At 38.2% G+C, this 11,922-nt stretch overlaps 1 protein-coding gene across 2 annotated transcripts; it reads left to right on the top strand.

Moving 5' to 3' along the window:
* Positions 1–1,943: 1,943 nt before the first annotated feature.
* KIAA1551 (KIAA1551 ortholog) lies at positions 1,944–11,714 on the top strand. 2 transcript variants are annotated; one of them, XM_026090971.1, is made up of 4 exons: positions 1,946–2,054; positions 3,443–9,038; positions 9,990–10,064; positions 11,251–11,714. In XM_026090971.1, the coding sequence occupies exons 2-4, from the start codon at positions 3,482–3,484 to the stop codon at positions 11,409–11,411; spliced, it is 5,793 nt and encodes a 1,930-aa protein (XP_025946756.1). In that variant the 5' UTR covers positions 1,946–2,054; positions 3,443–3,481; the 3' UTR covers positions 11,412–11,714. The 2 variants fall into 2 exon arrangements, with proteins under 2 accessions (XP_025946757.1, XP_025946756.1); XM_026090972.1 differs by lacking the exon at positions 9,990–10,064 and having other exon boundaries at positions 1,944–2,054.
* Positions 11,715–11,922: the final 208 nt, after the last annotated feature.

The raw sequence follows: 11,922 nt of genomic DNA, 5'->3' as shown, positions 1-11,922 counted from the left end.
TTTTCAAAAAATTTTCAGCATAACTGAGAGTTTTGATGTCTTGCCCCATGCAGGTTGATTTTTCTTTTTAAATGAGGAAATCCTTTTGCAGTTGTTTTTCTCATGTAACTGTTTGTCCAACTTCCAGAGAGCAGAGTGCAGAGGGTTTGGCCTTAGCCTAATTTCTTGGGCCTTTGTCTACTCTATGACCAATACTGTTTGCTGATTGGAGTGTTTCTGCATATACTCCTTAGGTGAGTGCTGAACAATTTGGTCATCGATTTTTAACAGTTTAAGTATATTTGCAAAAAGATGAATCCCCTTGTCCCGTCACACAGGGGGTCTGTCCCTGAAGATTTAGGAATGCTCACAGCTGAGTACCCTCGTCCCCTCCCTTTGCAGCTCACTGCTGCCTTTTCATTTAAACACCTTGGTCAAGGTCAAACTAGTTTACAAGTTGGTCAATGGTCAAACCCCAGCAGTGATGTGAAGTTTGTGTGCAGTAGATATCTGGTGAGGCACTGCCAGCATGAAAGATCCCAACTATTGAGTAGACCTGTGCACTTGCCACCCCGGAAGTGTAGTTGTTACCAGCACACTAAATCCCTGGTGAAGCCCTGCCACTATGGCAGACCCTGACCAGCTGGTAGACCCATGTGCTTGCTGCCACAACGCATAAGGGTTGCAGGTGCGCTGGATCTCCAGTGAGGGAAATGTTTCCTGCTAAAGGGCCCCCTTAACAGGGTTAGAGCTTTTACCTGCCTGATTATCTCACACACTTACTGGCTCACATTAGGCATTGCCCTAATCTCTCCCTCTTTTTTTTGCTAGTAAATTACAGCAATGGTCTACAATTTTGTCTGGGTATAATCTCACACTCTGTGATAAGGTTGCACAGACATTCCCCCCTGCYCCCCACCTTTGCTTTCTTCAGGACTAGTGGTCTCACCTTCCTGCAGTATTTGGAGAGTCTTAGAAGTCAGAATCGTTTTTTCAACTATCAGCATCCAGATATTCCCATTCCACATTCTGGTATCCCAACCTTTGGGTTGTACTTGCTGCTTATGAATCACACAGCGCTCACCCTGCCCACAGACAGCATGGCAAGCAGCATCCTCCTTTGCCAGCATCTCTTGTTGCTGGGATACTGTTAACAGTGCTAGCTGACACTTGGAATACACAGAGGTAGAAGACACCTAACAACACACATAGCACATAGAAAGTGAGATGTCTTTGAAGAGTGATTTGGGAGGATTACATGAAATACAGGCCAGGGACACGCCTAAAACAGATTATCTGATAGAAAAGCCTAGGCATAGGGGCTTTAGTTAAATAACAGGAGATTTGTCTAAGGGTTGTTCTACTACTCCTACATTCATTTGGTGTCTCTCCTTTCCCTTTCTATGTACCTTCAATGAAAAATTGGCAGTGGCCAGTTTAGTAGTTGTTGACGGTTTTTGAGACTTCAGTGGCCAAGAAGAGAATGTAGCAGGTGAAGGAAGAATGACATAGGCATTTATGAAGAATAGTCTTTTTAACTTTTGGAGGCTCATTCTGATATTGATCTTCTCAAAAGTTCTTCTAAGAGAAGTGCTTTCTGCTGAACATCACTTTATTTATATTTTGCTGTATTAAAGTTATATATGGTATTTTTAGGCTGTGAACACAATTGCAAACTTAACATTGTCTTAATCCAGCTAATAATGATAAACTAAGCTTGTGTTCCTCATCTATACATTTTGATAGTGACAAGAATTGAATTTTACTCCTAACTGATTTGTTTAGGTTTGATAGACTAAGTTGTCTTTGCATGTGGTCAACATTTTTATTTTTGTTTGTCTAACCAGGATTTTATAATTACTACTAGCTAGTATTTTAGTCTTGTTTATACACTCCAGAAATATAATTTAGATGTTTGAATGTTTCAAATTGCTTCAGCAACTACCTAAGTCAATGAGGTGATTATTTTATCCCCTGATTATTTTTTCAGGAAATATCCAGTGTAATATTGGCAGTCTGAAATTTTTACCTTGGATACAAAAGCCTGTGTTCTCATCTAAGATTCATACATCACTGTAAGTATTGCTTCAGTGTTGTTGTTGAAATTGGATGATTTGTGCTGTTGTCGTGTGGGTGTTGTTGGGCTTTTTGTTGTTTTGTTGTTTTGTTTTTCTTGTTTTTTACAGTTTCATTTGTGACTTCATTTCTCTATTTTATTTTGTATCGATATAATTTGAGAGTAGAGAAAGTAAAGGAGAGGGTGAAAGGTGATACAGCTATCTTTGAATGAATCTTGATAATAATACCTGAGCAATCAACCAGAAGGATTTAACTTCATCGGTCTTACAGGCTATATCTGGGTTRTGCTTCTAATGCTGAGTTTGAAATCAGAGGGCACTTAAAATCTATGAGAGCCCATGAAAGAGAGTCAGGAACTTTGGGTGACCTATGAGAAATTACCTGAAATATTTTGTTTAGAAATTAAGTCTAGCACTCTGCATGAAGGGATGTTCTTTTTGGCATAGGTGGGTTTGACTGTACTGAGAGGAACTTACCAAGATAAAAACAATATTCCTGCTTGTAGGTAGTGTTGTTGCTTTTATGCTTTCTGATTTGGAATCCTGAAATAGTGTTTGGCCTGAAGAAGCTGGCTCTAACAATTTTCAGAGGTCATTCAGAGGTAACATGCTCATCTAGTTGGGCTTGCTAGTAATCAATGTCCTGGTCTAAATATGTAAGTTATGGAATATAACACATCAAGAGGTAGAGGTCTGCAACCTTGTCACCTCCTGGGGATGCCTTGTGATGCTATCTACATGCTTCATGCTTTTGGCCTGCTGAGTAACTTAATGCTATGTCACAAAATTAGGAATGGTTTGCTGTAGTTACCTGTTGTTAACTAGAGCCAGACTCGTGAGTCTCAAATTAGTAACTGCCCAAATTTCAGGGAGGAGAAAATGACATGTAAAATAAAAATGAGCAGGATACAGTATTATGAGAGATCTTTACTGAGCCCACATTCATCTTCTCCTTCCTTTTGTTGTATTTTGTCATATTTGGAGGCATACCTGTGATATATTCTGTAGGTGCTTATGCTCAGGGCTTAAGCATTGCTTATTGTAGCATCTGGTATACGAATACATTGTTTTTCCATCATTTTGGGATGAGAAGGTAAACACAGCAATCATTAAATTAAGAAGCTGAATGATAATAGGATTAGCAGAATAATTTGAGGATTCTGTTATTCACTAGACAGTCAATAGAATTGCTTGTTGCCACTCAACTTCATTGCGTTCTAATTTACTCAACTTGACATTGACAACATTGATAGCCACAGGATGGGCCAATCAGGTTGCTGTTGGGTCTAGCAGTTTAAGTTGAACAGTTCTGTTCATAATGCACAATAAATTACTTGTCGGTAAGTGAAATCGGAAATAGATCTAAGTTTGATTTTATTTTTTAGAATTTGGTTTTGGACTGAAGAAAAAGAAATCTAGAAAAGATGGACTGGAATGTAGGACCACTCCAGAATACTGATGCACAGAATAACTTGCAAAGTCAAGATGCGTGTTTTACTCAGGTGCTTTCTAATGCACATGCTTTTCCTCAAGCAAATGCCTATCCTTCTGAGAATGCATGCAGTTATACTGGAAATAACCAAATGATGTATCTGCCAATTAGCAATATAAATGTTGCTTTCACTCCTGTAAATGCTGAAGGATACAAGAATTCAGACCAGGCCTTTTCAGGAGCATCTGTAGCTGGCAATGGATTTACTACCTCAGAATATTCAGTTGATCGGTGTCCACCTTCCCATGTACCGTTAGCAACAAGACCTCCTAATCAGGCATCCCGTGTGCAGACACAGATAACTCAGGATCTTTGGCGAAACTCTAAGGCACATGTTTATTCCCGTAGGAAGTTAGCTCCCTTACTTTCTCGAATGAACTCTGGAAATAATGTACAGAACATACCTCGGGAACCCCAGAATCAGTATGTCGCCACAAATGGTTATACTGTGCGGCCGCAAGTATCACAGCTTAATTCTATGAGAACTACAATGTTGTATCAAAGTAATCGTGAATGCATTAATACTTCAAAGGCGGGGTGCCCACCACTATATAACATGAATGTCCCTGCTTCTTCTCAAGGCATTCCAGTACCCATTAACCAGTCATCCAGTCAGTATGCTCATTCCCAGAATAGTTCTTTGTCCCTTGGTACATCTGGACAACATGTCCAAAACCAAATATATTATCCCAGTAATCAGTTTCAAGTTTCACACTCACAGAGTCAAAATGCTACTGTAAATGTACCACTGCAACAATATGTACCAAGTCAGATGGGATTGGAAACTCATAATGGATGTTCTGCACCATCTTTGTTGCCTGCCAGCTGTGATTCAAGAGCTGCAGCACAATCTTTGCTAGGTGTTCAACAGGCAGTTCAAAATGTGTCTAATGGATGTACCCTAAACCATCAGAAGCACCCATCAGATCAAAAAAATGCTTCTTGTTTTAACAGTGCTCAGCAATACTGGCAGAAACAGCAGTCTGGAGAAGTCAGTCAATCAGGTAGAAATGTCTGTAATTTGAGTGGAAATGTGACAGCAAATCAGCCTTTTAGTGAAATGTCTACACCATCTACTGGCATTTCCAAAGAACTGTATAATATTGTGCAAGAAATAGCAACTGTTCCTTCAGTGGCAGCTTCAAAGCCACTGAATGATACTGCTTCAGTTCAAGAAAGCCAGACTACTAATTTAATGAATGTGACTATTAATTCTCAAATGCTTTCATCAACAGAAGGTGGAACAAAAATTACAAAGGACAGACTAGCTTGGGAAGCTCATAAGCTGCTTTCTATTAAAAAAAAATGTCTCCTACTTGAAAGGATGTTTCATTATAAGAAAAAGCTCTTAGCTGCTTCAGAACGTGACAAAAGTACTTCCACTCTTACTCCGTGTTATCAAAATACTCTCCCTAATTTTCTTCTCCACGTGCCCAATCAAAATGAAGCACCTTCCCTGTCTGAAATGGTGAGGACAGGGAGTCAGCAACACCCGATTCTTAACTCTTCTCCTGAAGAAAGAAATGACAAAAGCACGACCAGTGTTGACAACAGAGGATTAGCAATGACTCAAAGTAATCATCAGATGGAGCCGGGAAGCTTTTCATTGAGCTCCCTTCCCATTCCAGCTCAGAGTAAACTCCCAGCTCAATTAAATAATCCTGAGAGAGCTCCCATCTTGGAACAAAAGGATGTGTCAACCGTGACCTCTTCTCAAAAACCTTTGACATCCTCTAACAATACTTCATGCTATAGTCAAACTGATAACCCTTTCAAAATTATAGGAAAGAACATACCAGCCAACCCTGGGAACTCATCATTTCTTCAGTTTGTGTTAAGCAGCACAAATATTTTGAAAGAGAAGAGAGCTGGGGCTACTGCAGATAAAATACTGGCAAGTCTCCTTTGTAATGAAAAACCACTGGTAAATTTAACGGGCTCAGATGGAAGCTTATTAAAAGATACTACTGAGAAGAATGCAGAAAGTTTGAAAGGTGAGCAGGCATTTATAGTTCACACAAACCCTCCTGTATCAGAAGCAATGGGGTCTGATGAAACTAATTTTCAGAATGAGGTAGCCCAAAAAAACCCACCATTTACTGAAAATACGTGTTCTGAACAGAACAATTGTACTTACTCTGTGGAAGAGCTAACTGCATGCCTTGGCTTGTGGAGAAAACATGCTTCAGAACCTGTGAATGTTCAAAGTAGCCCATCAAATGAAAGCCCCACAGCAAATCCAATGTCACTGTTACCTTACACTCAAAACACAACAAGTAATAGAGAACAAAATGATGTTTCAGTTAGTACAAATGAAGCAGTTTTGCCTTTAACAACTGTTTCCGTAGGACAAAAACATGATACGTTGTGTTCCAATTTGATAAAAAGTTTTGAACTTCAAGTTGCAGTTGTCTCTCCTTTAGTACTTTCTAAACAGAGAACACAGAGTGAAGAGGCAAACAAATTTCCAACATCTACAGGTATAACCTATCCAGTGATTGAAGCAGGAAGTATATGTAGCTTGCAAGAAGAAGCGAAAACTGTTTTAACTGTGGTAAATACTGATAAAGGAACAATAGAAACTGCTCCTTCATCACCTGATGACTGTGTTCCAGTACAGAAAGTGGACTTAGATTTGCAGCAGACCAAATCAGCTGATGGAAATGGAATAGTTAAAAACAGTGTGAGTGCAAGTGATGCATATGATAAAAAACAAAGGCAAGTTAGCAAATCTGTGCAAGATGCCAGAGAAAATCTGCAGCTTGGGTTACCAGATGAGTCTTCTCTTCCTGAATTGGGTGTGAATTCTTCTAGTCAAATCTTTCAAGAAGGTGTAAGAGACCATAAAGACCAGCAAGCTGTGTTAGAGCCAGGAAGTACTCCCACAGCGGTGTTGGAAGATGTGTTTCGTATTTCTAGTGTATGTTCTCTTGTTGAAGGTGATATATTTTATAATCCACAAATAGCAAGTATGTTCAGCTCAGCCCCTGGGACAAATATATTAAATAATGGTAGCTCAAATAATGGTAGCTCATTAGAAGATAATGCATCTGACCCAAAGCAAAAGGAGCAACAGCTGGACTTGAATAAAGATGAACCAGAATTGAGAGAGAACGTTCTCCAAGGGGAGGACTTTCTGCGGACGACATTGGAAGAGTTGTCAGACTGCATGAGTAAAGCAGATAAGATTTTGGATGGTATCACAGTTAGCAGTTCTGAGAAAGCAAGCAGTGGAAGTTCTCCTAAAACACTTTCTACCTCAGAACAGAAAATGTCAGTAAATGCATCTTGCAAGCATCCTGAAAATGATTTGGAAATTCTTGCTAGTATAAACCAGGAGTTAACTCAGAACTCTCAAGGTCCATCAATCGGTGTAACTGCTGAAACAAACATGTTCCCTGTTACAAGAGACAGCAGTAAACAAGATGACACGTCCGGTAAAAATAGTATAGATGAGGAGACAAACCTTTTTGGAGGAGAACCTATTAAATGTCTAAACAATCAGCTGACTGAACTTGTGAAAGAGTTTCCATATGGCATTGAAGGTGCTGATATGCTAACAAAAGATCCAGTACAAAATGATTCTGTGGCTGAATGGACAGAGAATCAACCTCAAAAAGAGACTCAAACTTGTAACAAAAATTCTGATCCAGTAGATCGGATACAAATTACACTCTTAAGGTCTGAACAGATGCAAGAACTGTTTCCTGAGCACAACCAACATTCCTATAGCGAAAGCCATAAAGCAACAAGTCAACAGGCAGAAGAAGATTCAAGTGAGAAAGAGAGCCTTGAAAGCAGTATTCAATCTAGTCAGAGCCTATGCAAAGAGAAAGAAAAAACAGAAAACACCTCAAACGCCAGAAGAGAAAAAAAAACTTACTGTTGTTTAATGGGTTGGTTATCTGTAGAGTATGCAATGCCACAATGCTCCTGTAAATCTAGAATATCTGGTTCAGAGAAAAATCATAGTGATCATCAAATTTCAGATGCTGAAAATGCTAGCTCTAAAGAGAGAGAGGAAAGCAATAGTAAATCTGGTTCCAAAACAAAGATGAACTGCGCAGTGGGAAACCTGCCGACTGAAAAATTTCAAAACGGTGTTGGCAAAAATAAAAAAGGTGTACACAAATACACCTCTGTAATGAACAAAGAAGCTAGGATGAAGGTGAATGATGAATACAAACCACTTGCAACGCAACAGGAAAAAATGAAGCCACTTAATTTCTCTGAAAAACAAGACTTTGATAAATTGAAAAGAAGCAGCTGGAAGGAAGAGTTGCAAATCTATAGAAGAACCCCCTCATTAGGGAAAGAATTTCATTCTGCCAAAAAAGATTATCAGAATGTCTTCAAAGAGGAACTGTTGTCAGGAAAAGCTGGTTGTACAGATGCAGACAGTATGATGTTGCCCAAAAAGAAAGAGAGAGTTTTCAAGATGGAATCCCTTTCAAAAGATAAAACTGAAACAGGTTGGGCTGTGAAACCCAAGACAGACATTCACAAATTTAAAAACTCAGAAATTGTTGAAATTAAGCACTCTGAAGTCTCTCAAGGACATAAAAATAAAACCTGTGAAGAGAACTCGGGTGAAGAACAGAACTGTAGGAAGCAAAAGGACATACTTGGAAAAGAGGTAGAAGTTAATATCAGAGGGAAGGCGAAATTATCAGTGGAAATAAAACATAAAAAGCTGAATAGTTATCGTGCTGATGCTATTAAGTTCCCAAATGTTGGCAATATAGACTTAAAGTCAAGAAACCACAAATATTCTCAGCATAAATCTATAAAAGCTCTTCCTTCACAGGAGAGTTCATACAAACGGAAGAGGAAAGAAAATATGATTGGAAAGAGAGACCCTAAGAAAACAAAGTTGGAAGATGAAAGACTAAAACAGTCTGAAGCAAAGAATTCCAAGCAGCTTTTGCATAATCACATGAAAAATACTGACAAGACTAAAAAATCAAATGGAGAAAATGGCTGGAAACGTAAGAGCTCATTAACAGATCACTCTGTCCTTAAACTACAGAAAAAAAGGGGCCGATCTGCCATCTCTAAAAACTACTTTTCTAACAAAGAGAGACATCTTGATGGTCAAAATAAAGACAAGTCTTCTGAGAAAATGTTTTCTGATAAAAACCTGCTATATTTAAATAGAAGAAATAACAGATTAAAAATGTACCTTCAGAAGGAACCAAAAAAACACTATCTGAACAGAGTTGCATTTAAACGTACTGCCCAGGAAAGCATATGTCTGACCAAATTAGAGACATCACCTGTCAGACCTGTCTGGCACATGAAGCCCAAAGTGTCACAGAATAGCCCAGATCAGAAAAGAGAGGCTTCTCTTTCAGAAGAAGAAAAATCACACAAACTGCAAGTACTTGAATTTAAACTGTGTCCAGAGATACTGTTCAGAAATCCAGTCACTGATGAAGAAATCTCAGCTACAAAGAATACCCTGGAAAGAGATAAATCTGTTGTGGCAGGTATGATGTATATATGATTTTCCTCCCACTTTCAAAACAGTGTAGACACTGAGTAATTCAGAGTAGGCTGAGAGTCCTGAATTTAAGTTGAACAGTGATATGTAAAACCAAGAGTCATTTGTTAGTGTTTTTATCTGTCTTGATTATTAATGTTTCCCTATATTGTTAAGAAATCAATGCAAGTAAAAAAGTAAATATTTCTTTTTGTGTTGATTTTATACAAAACTACAGACAATGAAAATGTAGGGCTGTAGATGTTGAAGGTTGAAGTTGTTTAGGTACCTTTCTTGCTCTAGCTGTGTGTTAAGCTGATAAAGAATGCAATATCCTTCAACTTTTGTTTTATTCCTTTTTCTTAAATTTTACAGAATAAAGTTAGGGCAGTTTAGAACACTATAGTCTCAAATAACTTTACGAGAAGGCTTTCTAACCTACTTGTAGAAGATAGCTGGGTTTGTTTGTATTGAACAGATCCCCTTGGCATTGTTACTGAAGGTGATCTGATTCATATTCAGTATTAGCCTGGTTATGTTTAGATCTGGCTGGGTAGACAGAGGAGAGAGAGATCTGTTGAGGTATTGAGGAAGGGAGAGGGCTTGGCCAAACATCTTGTGCACTCCTTTCTAACTGTTGCAGTGCTTTCTTAGTCTGTTGTAACATTTGCCATCTTTGCTTAAAGCCTTCCTCTTCCTCCTCTTCTCCCTCTCCCCTATCTTTAGATGTTTTTTAACAGGTGCATTGTGAAGCATATAGATGTTGCACACTATTTGTTTTAAAATTAAAAAAAACCTTAAGCTGAACATACAAGCCTTTGCAGTCATCTTCATACCCAGAGATGACTTCCTCTTGCATGCGCTAATATATATGTTAATACTTATGCTAAATAGAGACTAATGCTTGTGCTATAGGAACCTCTAAAAAAACAACAAAACTTTTAAATTTTATTTTTAGGTGTCAAGAGTAAAAAAGAAGATTGGTTAAAATATGATCCAGTGAAGCAAAGAAAGCTGGAAGGGACCTCTACAGGTGAAATGACTTGTGATTATCCATTTCAAAATAAAAGTTAAATACTCTTTGCTTGGTTTTAAGTGTTCCTTTATACCAGCAAATCTTAATGAAATACTTCAATTCATTCTTTACTAGTTCTGCTGCCCAAATGGATACTATCAACTAGACGTATGCGGGTTTCAAAGATTTGTGGAGACTTTTATTACCATAAGAATGTGTTAATATGTTTTCCTGCATACACATGTGCAGTTGAATCAAAGGTGGTACTGGTGACAGTATTTGACTACAAGTTAAAAATGTAGGCAAAGCCCAAGCTTGTTACTTCCTACTTTAAAATGTAGGAAGTAATGTAACAAAACCTAGTGTGAGACTATAAAAACAAAGTGATTTTTGTTTTATTTGGCTTTGTCAATAAGTTGACGCTGTCTGCTCATGCACCCATGCTCACAACTACTGGGACGCGTGTCCCAGTAGTCTGGGCAGAATTACTTCTATGTGACGTAGAGGAAAAGGAGTGCCAGCTACTACGTCCTCCGGGTTCCTCTTGATTGGCAATGATGAATTGTTTTTGGACAGTTCTTCTATACCCTTTATGGTCAACAGTTACTATGGTGTCATCTTGCACCTCAGTCTTGCTCCTTTCATCTTTTGTAAATCTTGGGCAAAGTTGCCACCCATTGTCTTTGTTTCTTTGCTTTAAGTATCTTTCTAACCATAGTCTGTTTTCTTGTTGGTCTAACAGTAAGAGATGGTGCACTCAGTGTGCTGTAACCTTGTTGCTATCCTCTTGTTACCAGAGTGCAGGTCTTCTGCCTACAAGTCTGCTGTGGCCTTGATGCAAGCAACATTTTTCAGTGTTTACCAGTCTTTTATTGCTGTTAAATGTGTCCTTGGCTATCAGTGTCTGCCATTCTTTTAACTTTTTCTCTTTTGTTTCTTCTCTTAATTTGACAAATGTGTGTTTCCATTTGTGCCTTTCTTAATGTTTTTTGGAAATCTCTCATRCAAAGACACCTGGCATTACCAGTTAGTGCTTTAAAGATGTGTTGGAGATGCAGTTAAATTTGACGTGATTGGTGTTTCAGTGAGTTTGTGGCATCCTTTTTGATAGTGGGGGAAGCCTTAAATATCACAAGTGTAAGCACTAGAGTCGTAAGGAACTTCCAGACTTTTGGATTAACCTGCTTCTTTATCTGTCTTTCAGTTGAGGACAGTATTCCACTTGATACAGCTATACAAATCCTGGAAGGAGATGGTGAGGCTCTTCACATTCCAATCAAAGACTCAAAAGAGATGTTTCAGACTTACAGGAAAATGTATCTGGAAAAAAGATGCAAAAGCCTAGATAGCATTCCTGTGTCATAGGTCTCTCTTGATATCACTGGAAAAAAGCTGCCAATACCAAAATATGTTTTTTTTCTATTTGCTTCATATTTGTGAATGATTGTAAAAAATTATATATATATTCTTGATGTTGGCAGGTTTTTTTTTCTCTATCAGCCTTATATTTGTGAATAACTGTAATTTCACTTATACGTCCTGTATTTGTTGCACAAATAAGGTTTGGTGCTGAAAATGTCACTGTCAAATGTATTATCCCTTTTTGGCATATTTGAATTTTTTTTTTTAAATACAGGAGTTAGTTGACTCTTAAAAGAAAAAAAAAAAGCACGCAAAAAAACCTCAAACTCATTTAAATTGTGATAATCTGTTTTTTTCCTGATTCTGGAAAACTTCTACTTGTGATGCTTTCCATTGCTGGCAATGGAAAAGTATTCCTCGTGGAAAGGGATTGCGGTGGATTCCCAAGCATTACACCTTTGTTTTCTACTTATGATACTCTGATTGTCATACTTCTACCAAGGCTATTTTTTGT

This window comes from Apteryx rowi, unplaced genomic scaffold (assembly GCF_003343035.1).
Source record: "Apteryx rowi isolate R43461 unplaced genomic scaffold, aptRow1 scaffold_888, whole genome shotgun sequence".
NCBI classification, from domain to species: domain Eukaryota; kingdom Metazoa; phylum Chordata; class Aves; order Apterygiformes; family Apterygidae; genus Apteryx; species Apteryx rowi.
This window is presented reverse-complemented; position numbering and strand designations above follow the sequence as displayed.

Bases quoted from the DNA above. Each gene is read 5' to 3' on its own strand.
- KIAA1551 (XM_026090971.1), top strand. From the start codon at position 3,482: ATGGACTGGAATGTAGGACCACTCCAGAATACTGATGCACAGAATAAC. The intron at 9,039-9,989 runs GTATGATGTATA...TTTTATTTTTAG, and splicing joins AGATAAATCTGTTGTGGCAG to GTGTCAAGAGTAAAAAAGAA. The intron at 10,065-11,250 runs GTGAAATGACTT...TCTGTCTTTCAG, and splicing joins GCTGGAAGGGACCTCTACAG to TTGAGGACAGTATTCCACTT.